General features: G+C 31.9%; 1 protein-coding gene across 5 annotated transcripts; it reads right to left on the bottom strand.

Moving 5' to 3' along the window:
• Nucleotides 1-96: 96 nt before the first annotated feature.
• LOC105317830 (pleckstrin homology domain-containing family A member 2) lies at nucleotides 97-21523 on the bottom strand. Of its 5 annotated transcripts, none has more exons than XM_011414587.4 (13): nucleotides 21255-21522; nucleotides 17918-18067; nucleotides 17633-17692; nucleotides 17475-17523; nucleotides 16806-16903; nucleotides 15631-15723; nucleotides 15068-15190; nucleotides 14317-14385; nucleotides 13933-13994; nucleotides 13278-13341; nucleotides 12178-12243; nucleotides 8128-8205; nucleotides 97-1652 (listed from the first exon to the last, which is right to left on the bottom strand). In XM_011414587.4, the coding sequence occupies exons 1-13, from the start codon at nucleotides 21438-21440 to the stop codon at nucleotides 1344-1346; spliced, it is 1407 nt and encodes a 468-aa protein (XP_011412889.3). In that variant the 5' UTR covers nucleotides 21441-21522; the 3' UTR covers nucleotides 97-1343. The 5 variants fall into 5 exon arrangements, with proteins under 5 accessions (XP_011412889.3, XP_011412891.3, XP_011412892.3 ...); XM_011414589.4 differs by lacking the exon at nucleotides 21255-21522 and adding an exon at nucleotides 20425-20572; XM_011414590.4 differs by lacking the exon at nucleotides 97-1652 and adding an exon at nucleotides 11380-11450 and having other exon boundaries at nucleotides 4820-8205; nucleotides 21255-21523.
• Nucleotides 21524-22764: the final 1241 nt, after the last annotated feature.

The following is a 22764-nucleotide window of genomic DNA, read 5'->3' as shown; positions in this document are numbered from 1 at the left end:
AAAATTTTCTTGTCAAGGTGTTGCAGACTAAATCTCATAGTTATGTAGAAAGAAACCCCTTATTATTCATGATATGCAAACAGGATGTCACATTGCTCAGGTTTTTCAATTTATTTTGTTAATCCATAAAATAAACATGTAAAATAAACCAGAAGCAACAAGAAAACAAGGAGACAGAAATAATTCATAACACAAAGATCTATGGAAAGCTGATCCACAATAGAGCACTCAGATACATATTGATCACAAGTATACAATATAAGGACATAATTATGTTTAACATGGCACGTACAATTTTCATTGTATTTATCTCATCTGTAACATTATATATTTTATTTTTATATATGTACATGTACACATTATAAAGAGAATAAATCACTGCATAACAATGTAGCTGACAATCTTATAATTGTTTTAGTGGAAATTTGAAAAAGTTTATCAATATTTTGACCCGGAATATGTGGAAATGTAGGTCAGTGTCCTCTATGAGGGTGCGGCCAGTCAGTGGCCTTAATAGAACTCTTATTTCACGTTTAATAGCTAAAAACAAGGCAAGGATGGTGTGGCCTCCCATGTTTTACAACTAAACCTTTATTAGAGTGCTGACACATTCAATTGCTTACACACAAAGTAACATGAATGCACGGAATTGTAAACAGGAATATTTCTTGTTAAACCTTTTCAAGGATGAGTTTTAAAACAAACTTGCGATTGTAAACAACCATTTGTTTTATTTTAAAAGTGTTTCTATAGCAATTAAAGGGACGATAGAATCGACTTAAAAATTTTGTTGCATTGACCAGCTAAACAGAAATAGACAAAATGTAAACAATATAAATGTACATGTAGGTATTGAGTAGGTCAAAGCAACAACATCAATACCAAACATATATCAAACGGTATAGGAAATGAGAGTAACTAAAGGGCCGACAACAGAGCAAAACTAAACAAATAAAGACATTTAATTCACGAAAATATCACCCTGTGTTACGAAAATGTAGTACTGAATGTACTATGTAAATAATGCACTCTTATTCGACTCAATGCGTTGCGGTAAAATTAAGTGTGTTTGAACTGTGCTAGAAAAAAGAGTGAAGCATCTAAAAATTAAACAATTATACTCTTACAACTGTAAATAGGAAAAGAGTATTTTAAGGCTCTACAGTAACCCTTTTGGTAAATGTGCGTTTGTACCATACAAAAAAAATAGAAATCGCCATACATTTTTTATAAATAAATTGATAACTGAACCATTCCTCGGAAAAACAGTGAAAACTTCCAAGATGTTTAAAATGGACCCTTTGAAGGATACCGCAACATGAAAATTAAAAGGGGTGTGGGGTCTACCACAGGAACCAACTTCGTTGTTTTTTGAGCGGCGCTTTTCCTTTTGGTTCGGGTTTCTCTGCCCTTCGCTGTGCGTCAACATCCTCTTGGACCAGACCACGTGGTAGCGCATGCTCAGACGAACCAACAGCAGGATGAGGATCCGGTTGCTTCTGGTTAATGATGCTCTGTTTGGATGGATAATAAACCCCCATCCGTGGCCCCCTCTGACCGGATGTGACGTGGGGCAGAGTTGTGTCTTTCCGTGGTTCTGTGCTGAGCGGGCTTGGTTTCTTAACAAACATGGACTTGCTAAACCGGTCATCCTTTAAAGAAAAAAAGAGTATAAAACCAATATATAGCCCAGTAACCCTCGGCCGGTCTTGTCTACACTAACCGTTCACATTGTCAGTCAGTATACGCGGGGCTAGCGGCGGTTTTCAGACGATGTTTATTCATGTTCTAGCGTTTACAATTGTTTAATTAATTAAGAGCAATGATCACGAAATTTTTAAGAAATGGTAAACTATCATAAATCACGTTGGCGTCAGAATATAAAATGCGATCTGATGTTTCCAAATTCTCTTTCTCAGCATAAAAAGTACGATCCGATATAACATTATATATATCAAAGGGCAAAAGTAATTTGTGGTTTCAATAACATCTTTGGAAATCCATGACCAGTCTCGCATACGCTTATGACCGTGGGCCAACTCTCATCTTTTCTCGTTTTTCATGAATATTCATTATTCTCAATCGATCACCAATAAAAAACGAAACCCTTTGCACTTGGGGAATAAATATGATGATTATGTTATTTAAACATGTCGTTGTTGATATATATTACAGCATAATGAGCAATAACAGGACTGGCGAGATTTCCTTTACGTGCTTGAATAAGACAATCAAAATAAAGCATGAATTATTCATGATAGCGAGAAAGTTGAATTAATTGGCCCGCGGTCCGTAAGCATATTCGAGACTGAACCTAGGTTAGGGGTTTCATGTCGAACGTTCCTTTGTGACAGACAAAATCGTTAATTTTGCCAAGTCGTTGCAGATATGAAGTACATACATGTATTACCTGTCCATTTAGAATACAGTAGTATGTAGTATATTATGCAACTTTTGAAAAATCTGATTTTGAATGCACCGTGCGAAATAAAAACGATTTCCTAATAGTTTTACGCCTAATATCATATATCCCGTTGCTCTACTTTTGCAGCTTTAAGCAAGTAGTGTGGCTGAAAAGTTGTTTTGCAGGATGTACAGAATGCATACGAAAAAGTCGGTAATCTTTAATGGTTTATGTCGCATTGCTGACTTATAAAAGTCTTACATACTGTAACCAATGCACATTCTCCACAAGGGCATGACAAGAATATGCGTATAGAATAGGCTAATACAATGTACAAGTATGTGTACGATGTTTGTACTAGGGACGGGTATACTATGTCTAGGCTTTCTTAAATTTATAGGATGATTAATACTATTAATGATTTTCGTAATAATGTCTTGTTGAACATTACTCATTATGTTCATTATTATCTAGGGAACTTTGTAGGTCCATAAAGGTCATAATCAGACCAAAAATCTTGTATATAACGAATCATGTTCGGGGTATAAAGTATTAGCGGCAATCACGTGATGCATTTTATCCAATGACAGAGTGACATTCTAGTCCGATGCAAAGCATCTTCTTACCAGGGGACTGGGTTTGATTAACAAATACAGTGATGTTTTTTAAGCTATAAGCTATTATATTTTTTTTTAAATCCAAATATATTATCTTAAAAATTTGAATATTTTTTTCTTTCTTTATTTCACGATAAAAAAAAACTCGTCACCCCCAAAAAGTTCAAGTCTAAAATTGGTCACGAGTCGACCATCCACGCAGCCTTCTTTTCGGGCCCTCGAGATCAATTCGATGTCCGAGATGTATTCGAATAATAAATTGCTTCATAAACGTTATTGTAAAGTGTCTTTCTTTATGATGCCTTTCATTTGTACGCTTGTCTGTTTTATTGTTCGGCGATTGTGGCGCACCATTCAATGTTTACATTTTCCAGTATTATAACATTTAATCTTATTATGGATGAAAATTATGAAAAATAAGTAATAAGGAATCATTATTTTGAATATTATGAGGTGGTCAAATACGGTCGTGGTGATTAAATCTATCATAAAACCCGTCGGACTTTATCGGATTTGATCACTCCCACCCGTATTTGATCACCTCATAATACTCAAATAATGATTACTTATTCCAGAGACATTTATGTCTCTGCTTATTCCTTAAATAATAAAGCAACAAGCGGCTATGTAGCATTGGAAACAAAGATCGTTTACCGTTGACTTAAGCATTTATTGGCGTCGTGTTATCAGCAGTTGTTGCCGAGTCATGAAATGCTCCTCAGAAACAAATCCAAGTGTTTTTATGATGCTTTTTAATTTGCCATCACTCATTTAATTAAGGAGGTATATTAATAATTAACTCAATAGGTCAATGAGGCGTATAAAAACCAAACCCTGTTGTTTTGTGCGGAATGGTTCTAGAAGAGTATACATGTATCAACCATTCGTCTTTGCGACAAGTTTTCACTGAATTTATTGAATTTCATTTGTTTTCTTAATGCTCGTGCCTTTATGTAATATCTGATTTAAAGTCATTTCCAAGACAATCAAAAAAGTAAAGCAAAGACAAATCAATAACTCTTGCATCATTATTTAACATAGTTTAATAATTGGAACATCATTTATAAAATCATTCATGTGTTTCGTTTTTATGATTCAAAAATTGTAACAATAGCTCTTAAAAACAGGGCATGGGCATCAAAGAAGATTGTAAATGCATGTACTAGTAAATACTAATGATAATGATTTAAGTTTATATTTGTAGTTTCGAAAACATATACAAATACAGTAAAATTGAAATACATGTACTTTAAACAGTTTCATATGATTAAAAATTTGTAGAATTTGCCAAATTAAAATCTTGAAAGGACTTACATGTGAATACTAATAATCAATAAATACTTGCATCAAATAGGAATTCAAAATAAAATTGATACTATTTTGCATCTTTGTTTTGCTGGTTTACTAAACTTGCTCTAATAACATAGATTTATCTGAAAGCTTTCAATATAAGGCCTGAACAAGTCACTCATTTAGAGAAACAAACCATGCCTAAATTATACACTTACTGACAAGTCAAACATACCAATACCTTGTTAACACAACACCAAGTAGTTGGAGTTTATGAATGTACTTGTAAATACAACTATAAAATTTAACTCCTAAAACAAGCAGTCACCATCTAACACTGCATATCTGTACAGTTACAATAACCAATCGCCTCATGCCATATCCCCCCCCCCCCCCCCCCACCCACCCACCTGCATCCAAATATTTTTGGCACTGAAAAATTTCATGTATATCCCACTAGGGACATTTCATTCCAAACTTCATTATAACAATTTCACTTTCACTTACATTTTTGGATAAATATAACAGTATACAGAGTCAAAGTTACAAGACATTTACATCATCAATGTTTTGAAATAAATATATTTAATTACAAGTTTAAAAGTTCAATTGTTTTAGAATTTTTTGAAATTCAATGACTACAGACCCTTTTATTAATTTAGAAACATACTGTGGGGTTCCAGGGAGAATATGGCACTTGTGTATATATCACAGCTCTTATACTGTGCAATAATAGCACTCGTACTGTGCTATAATAGCACTCCAAATGTGATATAATAGCACATATACTGTGCTACAACAGCACTGAAAACATGCTATGATAGCACTTAGCACACACACGTAAGAGCACACAGTGACATCACTTCTCAAATGGTAATACTCAATTTCCTTTTTTCCTTTCTTATTTGTTCAATCTAGCCTGAACTAGCAAAACAACATCAACAAAATTAACCTACATATATATATATATATATATATATAATTCAATCTTTTAGGATAAAGAACAGAAAAGAAAATATTTGATATATATGTGTCTATACATACTAGTGCTAAATATATATACATATAGATGTGTATGCAATTCACAGTGCTATGTAACAAACAAATACATATTAAATTCATAAATTAAACCAAGAAAAGTTCATGCATATTCAAAAAAGCCACAAATGTGAAAAAACAATTCATAAATGTGTGTGTATACTATAATAAAAAAAAATCATACATCAACATTGTTGCAGCAAGCACTTTGTTAAAAACTCATGTAAATAAACTGCAAACAAACATTCATATAAATATACACATAAAAACCATTCCATGTTGTTACTACAAATAATTTCAGTCGTCTTTTGATACACCAGTAACATTGTAGATATACTTGACAGTGTTAGGACTGAGCTATCATTGGGACCCCCAACAAAACAATACCATATCCCTTTTAACTGTATATCAGCTAACTTTTTAACCTCGTTTTAATTTTAACCAGATCACATCCATTGTCAGTGGGTAGATCTACCGGTACATGTAAAATGGGACTCATTTGAATCTACATGCCCAACTTTTTTTGCTGTTTTGGAAAACATAGCAAAAAAAAAAATCATTCAATATACAGCAATACTCTTTGTTCAATACCTTATACCTCTTAATCTTAAATGTAAGCCCCTCAGCCTTAGTCCAAACTTAGTTCAATATCATTAAATGATTCGAAAACGCAACCTCACATTATTACATCTGTAAGTTAATATGAAGTAGAACATGATTTCTAAAGAAAATATTTTTGGACATATAGGAAAAATTAATTGTGCTTTCTAAATAAGATATAAATAAAAACTTTAAAAAAAAAAACTACTGAATTGAAAAAGGAAATGTTTCTATATCTACATTTTTGACTGCAGACAATGTCAATAATCTCTTTTATAGGTAAAGGTGAAGTTAAAATGTACATCTTCTATCAAACTTTTATTCTTTTTCTGTCACAAGCATGTATGAAGAACAACTACAGGTAACTAGAGAAAGCTCACAATACTAAAGGAACAGACCACTACAAGTTTAAGAAAATTTCAGGATTTCTATTTTATATTTTGTAGTATGAGGGATATTTATTACATGTAATTTGTACCCATAAAATTTTTTAAAATATGTGAAATTCACGCTGAGGAATGAACCAGGCATATTCTTACTGGGTTATAAATAACAGGGGTGGGGGTGTGAGGTGGGTGGGGATAAATGCCCTGATTGACAGTTGAGGTGTTTAATTAGAGTGGAGGATCTAATTAGGAGATCTACGTACAGTAAATGTACAAGTTCTAACTAGTGTATACAGTATAAAGGATTAAAGCTAAAGACAGAAAAATATCTAAAATATGTTTCTACATATTTAAAAACCTATGTGTACCTTTTTTACTTATTCATTATGTTACTGGTTTTAGAGTGAATGATTTTTGTTGAGTTTCAGGAAATAATTTTTTTTTTTAAAAAGCTTCTAATGATTTAAGCACAAAGTTTACTTCCTCTTTTTCCATCCTATTTATATTCCCCCAATGGTGTGAATCAGACTCAAACTTTATTTCCATACAACTACGTACATGAACCTATTCTTTGATTTAAAAAAGAAATATTTAAAAATGTAATACATGATTAGTGGAGACCTTTGTTTTTTAGATGTAAAATACTAGGCACCTCAAGTCAACTGTCACAAACTTTTTCCACATGTTACACAATAAAAGTTCACTTGCTGCGGACTCGTTGAAAAGTCCTTCTTAATCTACTGCCCTGTCGTTTGAGCACTGATTCAGCTGATTCTGGGGGTGGGGATACTATGGCCACTTCTTGGCTGTTCACAACATATGATACTGATGTTCCTTTCTAAGAAAAATATTTGCATATTTCAGAAGAAAAAAAATCTAGACCTTTCTAGTGCAAGGTCTCGGAGGTTGAATGCATAGACTTATAATTGCTTCATGTTGACAATCATTAATGTTTTTTTCATGTTTGCATGTCATTTTTTAAAAAGGCACATTAATCTGCTAATAATGTTCATACCCGTGCAAAAATGAAATTGATTAATTAAAATCTATTTTGGACTTTTTGACATTAAAAAAAGGTCAATATCAACCTAATCCTTTTTAAGTGAGGAACATTTCAATTATTAAATATGTGGTTAATATTAGTAGAATGATACAAAAAAAAAAGAAATTGTTTAAAGCTTTGGGAACATTAAAGAACAAATTTGAGGGATGATTTGGCAAATTGGCAGCATATGCGAGTTAGAATTATAATTTGGTTAATACATGTAATTATAATGTAATGAAAATCTGAAATATTGCATTACATGAGGAGATGTAGGTCAATGTGGGGTATGGTGGGATATCAGGAAATGAAAGGTGCGATGAAATCCAAATATCCGTGAGTATTTGGCAAGACAAAAATCATTAAATCTTATGAGTGTAAAAGCATTTCAATCACAAAAGTGAGCATAATTCTCTGGGGTCTTATACAAATTATTTTCATTAAAAAAATTGTTCTTTGTGTCTTTTTTTTTTTCAAAAGGATTTTTTTGTTTTGTGTACAATTAAAAATCATAAAAACAAAATAATTGTATATTCATTCCATGCATAAAAATCAGTGTAAATTCATACATATCTATAAAACAACCATTTCAAAATTTCACACACTATTAAATCTGGATTGAACAGAAACTGCTAAATTTCTAATAATTATATAATTTCCAATGTGATTGCGCTACAGATCAGTCATGCTAAACAGACAGTAGATTTTTCATGCTGAGGAGACATTGGTCCATGCTGTAATTAGTCATACCCATTTGTTCTGAGGGAAGACTTTGGTCACAGTGAGATCAACTTCGCTGGAATCTACAGTGTCACTTTTCCTGTGCGACTGAAAAACAATGAAAAAATAACATAATTGTAATTACGAAATGTTGAGAGAAATTGTATCTTCAAAACGAACATTTCATTCTGTATAAAATTTCACAAACAATGCTCTCACAAGTCTAAAACACTGAGTTTATTGGAAATTTAATAATGCAATCAATGGGACTGTGTGAAATATAAGGTATATTATAGAAGTTTTATGAAACTGAACATTTATCTAAATACACCAATGGATATAAATTGTTTACATGTTTATGCATGCTTATACATGTACTACAAATGTATACATCCATATATATACATGTAAGTTTCATATACAGTATTTGTTTGAATTTTAATAGAAACAATAAAAAGACAACAATTTACATTCTGATTGAAATGGGTGCCCCTTGAATTTCATTCAACACGGAGTTGAGGAGAATTTAAATGTCTTGATAGTAAACATGTTGATGGATGTTTATACTCATAAACTTTTCCTGATTAGAGAGGGTCAAGAGCAATATAGTCATAAACATTTATGACAACCCACAAACAATATGTCTCATCACTCCAGATCAGCCCCATCAAGTTTTGTGTTTCCTTTCACGCAGATAAAAAATCTAACTATTCAAATTTGAACTGAGTTCAGAACTTCTGTGTTATGTGGGTTATAAATCAGTTAACTGTAGAAGTGACCAGATTTTATGCGGGGTAGGAATGCGGTGAAAGCAGCCCTGGCATCATAAAAGTCATCTATCCAAACATACATTGGGGGCAATAAATTTTTTGCTATCTTTCCAGGGTACTAGTAAAAATTATAAAATACTTGTCAGGTTTAATCATTATTGATAAACTTCTTCATAAATGGTTACAAACTTGATTTTGTAAAGGGTGGGGTAGAAATTACACAAAAAAGCACTGTTTGAATGAAACAAGCCTAGTAAATGCAGTTTCATAAAGACCACTGCACACAAATATGACAATCTATTTAAGAAAGCTTTTTAAATAGATTAATTATTCTTTATACATGTAAATACTGGTATTGATCTGTACACTTTCACACAGAGCAATAAGCTTGTGTACTAGGAAATTAGTATACAGTTTATATGACTCACATTCCTTATCCACTAATTCAAATCCACAACTATGTTGCACAATCTTTATCCATTCAAAATGGATTTAAAGTTCAACCCTCAAAAACCAGCAATCTACCAAAAGTGGCCATCAAAAAAAATTAATTGACTTAATAGTACATGTACCTGGTATATGAATTATGTGTTCAGTTCAAGTCCTATCAATTATATTGCAACATGCAAAACTATTGGTATAAGACAAGTACTTAATAAACACATAGGAAACGATGCAGCATCACTTCTCTACTTATCTATTTATCACTCCTCGGTCAGGAATTAAAATACCTGGTATATTCCTGGTTTTACATATTAAAGATACATGTACCCTAGCTGGAGTTATATGGTAATACATGTGTCAAAGAATAAAATGGCATACATGTATGTACTAGCTTAATGTATTCTATTTTCACTGAGTTCTACTAGCTTGACATCTTGCATCCATTATTAGTCTGAAGTCTGAAATTTGTCTACCCATCATTAGTTAATATTACCGATGAATAAGCTTTAGGGATGATATAAGTGAAAGTGATATTACAAATAGTACTCTGTACAAAGCGCATGTACAGACTAATATTGCTGGTGTCATGTCAAATTATATAATATCTAAACAACCAGTAGAAGATACTGTTATGTGCCCTATATTTTCTGAAAATGACAAATGAATGTGTTTGTTTAAAATTATTTTTTTATATTATTTTCGTAATTTTCGACTCCTTGTTGAATTTGTATTACATATAGTCAGCAAGATAAGTGTCTTGTCATACACTGCTAGCATTACACATGTTTACGCAAATCTCTGATTACATGATGTACATAATAAACAAAGCAAGATCTCTGTACAATATCAAAGTAAGTTGAAAGGCAAGAACAAAGCTGCAGAGATTATTATACAATTATGTAGAGTGACGCAAGTGTATGTGTTTATACATCCAGCAATGCTTTGATAAGTAGCAAGGATTTTCATGTTCAAAATATTCCACACAACACCTATAAACAATTTCACAACACTTTAACACAGCACAAAATGTCAATCATCTGACATGATGAACAAAACTTCTAGAATTTAACACCAACTCACTACGTTTAATCACTACATAAAATTTGAGGGTTCAAAAGGTCAAGGTTAAAGTTAAATCAAGGTCATGCAATCTACAACACAGCATATAATGTGTAATACAAACTGTCTTTTAATAAATGCTTCCCTTTTTGGATTTATACCATTAAAAGATACACGAAATAATTTCATGGATTTTCAGTTTAATTTATCACTGAAGTGTTAGGTTAGTTATTAGATGTATGAAAGTTAAATTTACAAAGAATGTTATTAACTTTACCATGATGGATTCCATCCCCTAACTCTGTGTAGATCACTATGTGTCACTATCCTTACACTTGTGCATTATCATAATGGTTACATCCTACATATGGTATGTACATGTACTAGCTTCTGCAGAAATCAATATCTCATTCATCTTTATACAGGACTTCATATCAATTAAAAAGTTAATTGCTATAATTTGAAATCAGCTTTTGAGATTGAAAAGCAGGAATTCGTTGAAATAAAATTTTCATTTCCTTCAAATCCTTCAAATGTTGTACATCTGTTCACATAATTAATGAAGAGACACTAATGAAAGAATGTTAAACTCCTAGCTAGGACATATTGCAGAGTTTAAGATGATGAAGTGTTGTTTGACTGAAGTTTTTCCTTAGCTGTTTTAAAGTGGTATAGTAAAACCACTTCAGTCAGGACAAACACAGTAGCAGAAGTTGAAATCCCCAAAATAGTTCATTTGATTATTCTGAATTTTAGAAATAATTTTTTTACTCCATTCCTCGTCATTCCATTAAAATAGTCTTGGATATCTAGATTACTCTGAATATGAGAATTAATCTGTTTAAATTTTTTTTTTTTTTTATAAAATACTGCACCCCTAGCCTGCCACCCTCCCCCTCTTCCCATCACTACAGATAGAATGAGGGTATACACAATAATGGGATAAATGTGATGAAGGATTACACAACTGCAGTAACTAAGGTGATGAGTGCCGAAAAAATTCACACACCATGAAACAACCTTGTTTTGTGATCATATCATTGTCTCATACATGTATAACCGAATTGTTGTCGCCGGATCCTGAAAAAACATGCAAGTGTATCTCAAAATCAAGCATGCAAAGAGAGAAATCTTTGTAGCATAGATATGTAATCATCATTCAAATGCAACACATCAAAATGCAATCCCATTACAAAATACATGTACATGTACCATATTTCAGGTATCTCTATGCATAATGATATTATTTTGATTTGATATTTCAAAACTGATGATATGACATTTCTCAAAATGCATTTCAATATTCAGTCCTTGCACTCAATACATGGTATTTGAAAATACTTGAAAATCATAAAATCAGGGTGTGTAAGGGGAGAGAGAGGGCATAAGAACCATCAGTGTCCCTGTAAAAATCCATCAATAAGTATGTACACTGTACTAGGAATATCAGAGGGAGCAACCCTATGTTAAACTATTCAGTTCATGTATGTAAATGCAAATAATATTTTTAAAAATGCCTAACTGACCCCAAAATAGTCACTATAATTTATTGTGCAATTCAACATTATATCCACAATCCATAAAATGGAAATTGATTTTATTTTAATACCTATGCAAGACTTTTTCACACAGAGTTAAAACTACATGTATCTTACATTTAACAAGTTACAAATTTTTAAAGATGATGTCCAGATATTTTTTTCCTGTTATATACATTAATAAGGATGTAGAAGTTGGATACATGAAGCATAAACTTCATTATAAAGTTTTGCCATTGTTTATTATTGAATTCTCATAAATATCTTACTGTTTGGTTGGTGACCAGAGTCTCTATAGCTGCTATCCACTCTTGTACATCTTCTGGGGTGTCACACTGAAAGTTAAAATAGACGCATGGACACACTGTACTAAGCTAACTTCTAGAAAGCAAAATCATATATCTTAAAGATACATGAACCAACAATTTTTGAGAGCTGATTACTATAAAGGTTAATCAACTAAAATGTACCAACATTAAAGTTTGTTGATATTTTTACTGATGGATTGAATAGTGATAAAATATCTCTGTACTTGTGCATAATATACTGACAATTTGTTCTAGATACATAAACATATTTTAACCCATCAACAATTTTCCTAATTATAAGGTACAATTTGTATTAATTATGACAGAAATAGTTTTATATTACCATATATATTTTTAGAATTCATAATGTATTTGTGGTATAATTAGGGGTTTATAGTTTATTATTTTTATGAAGAAAGTAAATATACCGATACAATCTATACAAGCTCCTTATATTAAAGGGGCATGGTCACGATTTTGGTCAAATTTTATTTTTATGTTTTTATTATTTACAATGCTTTAGAAATGCATTTCTAATGATCAAATTAAATTTGAGAGTCATTCGTAGAGTTATAAGCAAGATACAGGGGCTCATAATTCTTTGTCATGTTTACAAGGCTTGTGCCAAAGGTCAAATATACCAGTAAAAAATCTTTTTCCTGCTTTTTTGTCTATCTTTTTATTCATTTTAAGCATAGATAAACAGTTCCTAACATTTAACACATTCGTTTTAGGTTTAAAACTGAAATTTTTCCTTCAACGTTCAAAATGTAAACAAATGCTTTTTTACATAGCAAAGAATTTCAAGCTCTGTAACTCGCTTATAACTCAACAAATGACACTCAAATTTCGGTTGCCTATTAAAAATGCCTTTCTGAAGCATTGTAAATATAAATCGGAAAAATAATTTTTGATCAAAATCGTGACCATGCCCCTTTAAAACCTCAACACATTGGTTCCCCTTTTAATTAGATCTTTCTATACCTTTAAGTTGAAATTTACATATGGACAAATAAAGACTAAAAAGTTGGCGCAATTGCTTTAAACTTGTTCTTACTTACCTGTATATAAAAAGTTCTTTTAGTTGTAACAACTTCAAATAGATTGTCCCTCATGCCAGGTGATCTGAAAAAGCAGCAATAGATGTGTTAATCAGAGGCTCTCAGTTCATTGTGATACTGATGACATCATAAGAAGCAGGGATGAAAGCTACATGTATCATACAAGTATAATCTTTCTTTGGCAGGCAATATGAGTACACTCATATATATGTATGAGTGTATCAAAGAGGAAACTTATTACAATTGTGCACCATATTGTTTATCAAAAGTACTATTATGTGTGACATTATATTTTAGATGTAGTTATAAGTGTACAGTCAATCTTCGTTACTTCAAACTAGATGGGACAGTTTAAAAACTTCGAGATATTCGAGTATTCAAGATATCAAGGGTAATATGATTAAAAAATAAGTCTTCGAGACTTAAAAATCAAAAAATCATCTCGACATATCCATTGTTTTGGAGATATCAGTGTTGAGATATTGAAGTTCAACTGTATATAGCTGCACAAAAATATGCACAGCTTTTTATTAAATTGTATCTGCAGTATCCATCAAATAACTTTGATTATCACAGCTACAGTTTCTTTAGAAGATGGGAATTTTAAATTGGACTCTTTCTTTTTCATGCTTCTTAAATCTTTTCTCAAACTTACGTATTTGCTTTCCGTACATCTACGATGTCATTTTTTGAAATTAATCTTAAAGGTTCTTCTGACTGAAAGAGAAAGAAAGACTAATCAAAGGTACACTGCTTATTTATTAAAATATATTGTGTTTTCAATATGCAGCAGCTATCATTAAGCTACCTGTTTGATTTCATAATTCTATATAGCCAGCTCACACATAGTGTATGACAACAGTTTGCTCCTTTCACAGAAAGGCATAAAAATAGCCTTGAAGGCAAAGTTTAACAATTGTGTAATTTGAAACAAAGGACCACCATTCTTTTACTGAAACTACCTTCTTAAATAGTAAGTTCAAATTTTTAAACATTGAATATCTGTAATTGATACAAGTTCAAAAAGTTTAATATTTACCTGGTCATTACTGTAATATGCTAAGCTTTTGTCATTCACAACAAAATACCTCCTCTTCCAGTTTTTCCTCTAAATAAATAATTTGTAAAATGTCAATTTTATCAAACACTCACTATTTGTTATTATAGAAATTCATTTTTAATTGCTTAAAGTCAAGACCTAGTAAATGATTTCATAGTGTTTTTATTTGCTAGATCAATAATGACGTCATAATTGATTTCACATACGGGTATCTTTTTCTTGCCCGTACTTTAGGGAATAGGGTAGAAAATAAAACATTTCTTCACATTCCATTTGAAATCCTATTCTAAGTAATCTAGATGACTAGACTGTAAAAGTGGTTATTGTGCTGGTGGTTACTTACACATTTCCTATGGTCAAACAATAATCTTGGGTATTAAATATGCCGAAACTTGATTTACCACTCTAAAGTTTAAATTTTTTTTTACAATATGTGCAGAGGTATTTCAAACGATTTTAGGCTTACAGCATAACTATAGTGTAAATTTACCCCATGTGTAAATACAGTATTTAGTTTAATATTTCTTTAAGGAAGAGTTCAAAAACATATCTGGCTTATACCTTATTCAGAGAGACTACCAAAAAAACTTTCATTTACTAGATCTTGGCCATAAGATATTGATAAAAAAAATATCAATTTTTCTCAACTTTAATTTTTGTCAAAATATTTCAGTCCCAGTGAAATCGGAAGTGTACAAATAAATCTGAATAATGATTGGTAGATACTGACCACGCCTCCCTGTTTGACACAGTATCCTTTCTTGACTGCGTTCTGTGAACCCGCCACAATCCTGGTATTGTCATTGCTCTCCTCGCTCTCACTGGAGGGATTCGAGTCATTAGAGTTCTCATTCTGATTGGTTAAAAGAGAAAAAATAAAAAATTCAAAACCTTTTTTTTTTTTTAGTAAAGCCAGGCTACCTCTTACATCGAGAATCTCTTTTTTTTTCTTGGAACCAGAAATAAATACTTTAATTACAGGTTACTTCAGCTTTTAATTTTTTTTTTTCAAATTTCCTATCCTACTGGACCAACACTTGTGTTGATCACAGTGCATTAGTCCAAATCTAAAATATATCAATCTCTTACTACTGAGCCAGTGTTTGTTTTGAGAAAATTGTCTTTTATTGTAATTGTAAAACCAAATATCTATAGGCTTTACCGACGGTATCATTCTTACCAACTAATATGACCAAAGTACTCGTATTATCAAGAATTACAGAATAAAACCCTTCTTTTTTTTTTTTTGTTATCCTGACCACTGCACCAAACATGGTGACAAAAATTGAATACCCTAATTGGAATTTTGATGGGGACTCCTCCAGCAATCTCTGTCTTGTAGCCTGCTTCAGGGTCATTTAGATGCTTGGATTCCTCTACAGGAACCTGAAACAAAAATTGTGAAATTTAAACATAATTGTAGATCCCTTTTTTATTAATGTACAGGTGACTCTCGATGATTCCAAGTACATTAGATCAAGGTTAAACTTTGAGGGATCAAAAGTTTGAGTTTTTAAGAGTTTGGAATTTTCCGGGTTGACAGACAGGTTTTAAAGTTAGTTTTTATACAAAATGTGATGATTAAGCCATTTATTTTAGTGCATATGCTTATGCATGTGCTTTAACAATGTTGTTGTCAGTTATATATACAGATCTGGGTGTTTTAAAAACTTAATAGAAACAAATATTGAATAAAATCATGATATTTATTATTTTATGCATCATATTATGACCAGATTGCTCAAAACTACTGCACTGCGAGGCAACTTGTCGTAAAACAGATAACTGAGTCCATGTATTACCCACTGTACAGATTCTTCTCCAGATTGCTCAGTGGTACTGCTCAGTTCTGTAAGAACTGTTCTATTCTGTAGTGTTCAGCAATAATCTTCATAATGACAATGATGCTAATAAGCATAATTTCTACACTTTTGTAATTCATTTAACCTTGACTATGGCTCAAAATTATCCTCTCGTCTCATAATTAATTTCTCATTTTCACTGAGTCTCCAGAATATCATAAGACCGCAGGTATTAATTATAGATTAGAGAACGGTATGTCCTATAATCAATCATTTATCAACTTGCAGGACAAGTGTCACCTGAATAAACATCCCGTTACATGGGTCAGGCATCTAACGCCTGGAGCCATTTAAATGACCAAGTCAAGATGTCAACTAGGTAATTCTTGCTTATACATGGCCACTTTGAGGTATCGAGAGTAAAAAACAATAGATTATGAATAACGGGACTGCAGTTTGAGTTCAAGAAATCAAGAGTAAATATGCTTAGTTATACTGGGAAAAATATTAGGACTGGACACTCACTTCCAGCGAACAAGAACTTTGAGCGAACGAATTTTGAGCCATTAAGAGTTACCTGTAATTACCAACACATACTATCATTGTTGAAACAGAATTTTCCATTTAAACATTGAACGTTGATGCCTACTGTTGTCGGACACTTACTGTTATTTTACTGACGTTATTCAAGGCATACACCCATCCATGCATATCTTCAGCAGACTCTGCTTGTAGATATAACGCTTTGCCTGCATGATTAATCACTGAAAAATACCATTTCAAAACACTGGTCAAACATGGCTAGGTTTTAAACAAAATGTTAAATGAATTGAAATTCAAATGATTTAAGGCAATTCAGTAATTCAGGTAGCTCTTTCATTTACAGTGTATCATATATCATTATATATCTTTGTATTGCTATGTCATCTGGTAGACAGCATTTACTCTGAAATAGTCTTCATGCTTTTTGCTTATGGTTAATAAGTCATGGAAACTATAAATGCACAGCATTCAATTTCCCTAGTTTTTAATCACAGAACTTCTCTGGTTTTATTGGAGTTGCTTTGCTAAATTCAAAGTTTGTTCACTTGGACCTATTTACCATCTACTGACTCTGCATTGTTGACTAATAAAGTTATGTATGGTATAATAATGTACCAATTTAATTACTGACTATTAGGACAATAGCAATTTAATGCCCCTCCCCCCCCCCAAAAAAAAAATATTATTTCCCTCTACTTTGCCTTGGGAAATAGTTCAACTTGGTGTCTCAGGGGACAATTTACTTGCTATTGTCCTCTAAAGCCAGAAATACATTGCGTGCATTCGACTTACCAAAGCAGGAATTCAGTTTGGGTTTCTGTTTCTTGGAAACTTCACTAACCTGAAATAAAGATTGTTTTAATGTTTCAAAATTCTTGCAGTTTGCACCATGGGCACCTAAAAAAAATTCAATGACTACCTGTACCTTGAGTTGTGGAATATTATCTTACCTTTGATATAACAGTAGTACTGATTTCCCCACATGGGTATTGCTGATCTGAAGCCAAATTCTGTAAATGCAAAACAATCTCATTTCATTTTTTTTTTATACAACAAACCAGCCTTTTAATGTAAATATAGTAATTTACGGTAGATACAAAAGACATTATTCTTTTGGACAAAAAGAATGTTTTGCAAAATAATATAGATGTGCAAATCACATGTATTTTTTTAAATTTATAGTGAACAAATAGTGAAAAAAAGAAAGGCATTTTGTGTTATATAGCAGTACATACATTAGGGTTATCAAGATAGTATTTCAACAACTCATCACGAGGTTCAAGAACAAAGTATCTCCTCTTCGAGTTGGTAGAGGACTCTTTTTCAAGGATGTTTAGAAATCCACAAGTCCTTCCTTGTTTGTCTTGGTATGGCATGGTATTATCCTGTCAAAAGAGGATGGGAAAATTATTTCCTAAGAATACAGTATACTAGTATACCTATCTTTCAAAGAGAAGCAAATCAATTATGTCAAGATTTAAACCCCCAGGTGACACTCTTTTTACAAACAGTCTGTTGATTTACATCTATACATTATAATAAAGAAAATTTGAGTCCTGCAAGTCAATTTTAAATCTGTCAGGACAAATACTGGCAATTATGTACCAACCAGACCTAACCCAAGAGAGTGAACCCTAGCCAAATTTAGGATTTATTTTCTGTGGCAGTTACTAATACTTTTCGACAATAAAATTGAGTGCAAGTCAGCAAGTATGAACATAACTTTTCTGTTAAAAAGAGCAGTAAAGCCTATATGTGCCCATAGAATGTGTCTGTTTGAATTGTTTATAATGGAATTATAAGTAATCAAATAACTTGTTCCTAAAAACCAGTCTCCCATAATAAAATCTATTCAGATTGAATTCCTACCATAAGCAATAAGCCTACTACTTGTACAAAACAGGCTTAAAAACACACAAGAATTTATGGAAAATTTGAACAACTTCTACAAATTCCTGTCAGTTGCCAGTTCTAGCCATTACAATGAATGTTACAATTAATCACGCAAAATAAGGTGATGGTGAGAATAGAATCAGTATTCTGCCATTACAAAAATATAGAAAATTTTATGTTTGTGAGCAAATAGGAAATTAAATATAATATATTATATACACATTCATCTTCCTTCTGTCCTAAGGTATTCATTTAAAATTGTGAATGCCAATGACTGCACTATTTCAGCCAAGTTTACAGGTGGATGTATATTGTCATAATTTATAACGTGCGAGTACCCATTACTGCCGAACAATACACAAGTTTCCTCTATTACTCTCTTCATGTAAGCTGTCATGTTAAAATTTCTAGGCAAATCTCTGCACTGTTCATGTAATTAATTTGAGGAATAATTTTTATTTTATTCTCATCAATATCTACTTACTTCTTACTAAAAATAAAAACCCTGTCCATGACCTTCGATTTAAAAGAAGTTCGAGTACCTATTATTGCCGCTCATATCTTTTCGCTATTTTCCAGTAATTAATCAGTAAAAATGTCAAAATTTTAAAAGAATCTAACAACATAAGATACAATGTAAGAACATAACAAAAAAAATTCTATCATAAACGCAACTCAATCATATTATAAGCAATATTTTTTTTTCGATGTCCTTGCGGCCACCTGCAAAAAAACGGAGGAACATGTACTTCACATGTCTCGGGACAAATGATTAAAAATTATAGAAATGCATTCTTTATTTATTAATTTTTTAAAAAAATAAGTCTTAGTGTGACCACTAAAAGAAATAACGTGTGTGAAAGTTAACAGCAGCGCCTCTGATTTACACCGCAGGTGCATATGGATAAATCTTTGATCCGCCTCAGGTTGCAAACAAAATGGCGTCTTACAAGCAAGCAGACGCTCAGATTTCTTTCTTAAATATTCTGTAGTAGAATTGGTATCTTGCTTATTTTTGTCAAATATCATAACACGGAGAGAAATATTCCTCGAATTTGGACCTAAACAAAAAAATGCCCTGTCATCAAAGTGGATTACAAGTCAAACATTCAGTGGCATGTGTCATTGCACGAATACAATTTAGATACATTTTTATAGGGGCAACTTTGTTAAGGTGAGTCCTGAGATGTTTGAAGTAAATTTTCTTCATTCCCAACTCTTATAGTGTCTTAAACATTCTATTTTTTATTTATTTTTGTTTGTAGCAAAAAACGACAAATAGATAGCGGAAATTTTGCTGTTTTTATAACAATCGGCAATAATGGGTACTCGGCAATAATGGGTACTTGCACTTTACCACTTTTAAAGTTTTGTAAAATGAAATGTGTAAACAGAAATTTTGAGTATTTGTACATTTACAAATAAAGTTATAAAATGTGGATTTCTTTGACAATAGGTTTTTCTGTATTTGAATTATATAGGAATATACCCCAAGTCAATTTCATTGCTTGATGTAGATAAAAATTTTAAGAGGAAACAGTTTTACTGAACAGTGTGGTAATAAACAAGTACTTCCTCGAATTGGCTGTAAAAGCTCAACTCAATATATTACTCAACCATTTCCCAAAAGATTAGACAACCTTCTTTTGCCTTTACAGAATCCTATGCTTATCAATTCCAGTAATCAATATGGAATTTTACTTTATTAAGTCTGTAAGGTAACGAAGAAAACGTAAGAGAACAACGAAAATGTAAACAATCAACATTGGGGAAAATGTCCAAATGCTCTCACTAAGTGCCTTGAAGTATAAGCCACACTAAAATAAACAGAACACAACTAAATAGCAACCTTAAAACATATGCTTCAACCACACGCCATCCTAATTATTTGGTTGGTGAAGTTTCTCTGAAGCGTGAAACGAGGAAGTCAAACTGCTTCGCCATTTTATTGGAAACCGGAAGTGTGTGATAATGTAAGAAACCACAAACGATCGCTACCCGAGCTGACATGTTTAACGCCGCCTTCAAAATATCAAACCTAAGAGGAAGGGCGATAAAATCAAAACAAAAAATTTAAACAAGTGATTTTTATTTATTTACAGTTATTACAAATACTGCGAGTTTTCAAGCTACATGTAGACTGGGTATAGCTGTCACCTGCCAATACTGAAGACAATTCCATTGAGTATTCGATATATAATCCATTATACAGTTATATGTGCCATGAACACTTCGTATTTCTTCAGATTGCATGATTCCTAATTGCAAACAATTAATGAAAAATAACATTTAAACTAGGGGTTTGTTTGGTTTTAGAAAACCCAACAATTTCTATTAAACCCGCTGGTGACGTTAAATTTAAAATTTGGGCAGCCTCTTGAATAAATAGCCTTAAAATACAGGAATATGTTTATGTCACATGAATGTGATATTTTATATTTTTTCTTCATTAAATCATACACCTATACCTAATACCACACATTGTGAAGTATTAAATAGACCTTCAGTTTGTTAGTAGACATTTACGCGAAAAATAACGTCAGATGCCTTTTGTTAATTTCACTGAATAATTGATTAAGAAACGCATCTGCAATTTTTTTCTTATCCTTTGAGAATTTAAAATTCTTGATTTCAGTTTTCAAAAAGACTTTCATTCAATAGGAAATGTACATCATTTACCATCTTGCTTTTATCATAATGTCGTCTAACCACGGCTTCCTGATTGTCCCGATCCGCTGTGCAATGATGGAAAGTCTTCTTTATAATCTTAAAACATTCACATTTCTTGTCACAACAAGTTTTATGTACATGTATATAAAGGTTCACAATATATTCGATATGACACACGACCGATGAATATATCATTTAGTTTATAACATTTTCCCTTGCAGTTCTAACGTAAACACGTACTGCACTCTTGTTATAGTATTTCCTTGTTCTTGGGCTGAACTGATTTATGTTTTTCAAACAACACACGGAATGACAGACTGTGCACTAATTTCCTACTTCCTTGTTGTAACGTATAGTACCTTACATCAAAAACTCTACGCAGCAGAGAGAGAGAGAGAGAGAGAGAGAGAGAGAGAGATTTATGCTACACGTAGCATCGTTTTTTACAAGGAGGGGGGGGGGGGCAAACTTATCCGAAATATTGAAAAAAAAAATAATGAATAAAAATAAACTCTCTTCCCCAAAGTCTGCAAAAATTCTATTTAAAATTGTACCCGTCGGGGGTAGCGAAGAGTGATATTAAATTCAATATGTTTTAAAATTTGTTTGTTGCGAAACAAAGTGGTGCCCCCCCCCCCCAATTACTTACTGCCTGTATGATATATAAGAACATTTCTAAAGTTATTTCCTATGTTATACGTATTGGACTTTATTTTAAAATGAATACGCAAAGGTTAATTACATGGTTAATGCGATAATTTAGTAAATTTTATTTTTTAACTCTGTAACACATATATTGTATTATTGGAAGCATTGGAAAATACGAACAGCGTTTTAACGTTAGTTTTCTCTCTCTTGAAATAGAGGGTTACATGTAAAATACATGTATGTGTCTGTTTCATTTGTTTTGAAAATTTTCTCCAAAAAATGTCTCACGTTTGAAATCAGGAATTATAGTGCAATTTAGGATATAGAAAAAGGAGTTCCGTGTGCTTTTAAATGTTCCGCGTGACCTACCAGGGTATTTATTTTTTTTTTGGTTTTCCTGTTTTAATATTAAAAAAACAAAATTGTAAAAATGGTAGAAATAAACAGAATATAAGAATAAATAAGAAAAACAATAATGTACTTTCCAACACATTAACCCTTCCTTTAAAAATGCGTTTGACTTTAGTTCTTGAGATCTTCATCAGTTACATTGTAGTTTTGCACGCGTGCTGAAATCCTTCACACATACAGACGACATGTACAGTAGGCAGCTGACAGTTGGCTGTCAGCAATTACAGTAAGAGGTTTGCATCGACAGTTAGCTGCATATCGTTTATATATGGAATTCCCAAAAGAAGTGATTTAAGTAAATTATGCAGTTTATTGTTTATTTCATTTATGGGTACATATAGAATGGTTATACATCTACATTGTTTATGCATGCACATGTATATTTAATATTATATTTATGTATATTTTCCGACGTGCGTAAAATGTTTGATTTAAATAAAATTGAACCATTATATATAAA

The sequence above is a fragment of the Magallana gigas genome, chromosome 8, assembly GCF_963853765.1.
Source record: "Magallana gigas chromosome 8, xbMagGiga1.1, whole genome shotgun sequence".
Classification (NCBI taxonomy): Eukaryota; Metazoa; Mollusca; class Bivalvia; order Ostreida; family Ostreidae; genus Magallana; species Magallana gigas.
Note: the sequence above shows the minus strand (reverse complement) of the source record. Positions and strands in the feature narration are given on the sequence as shown.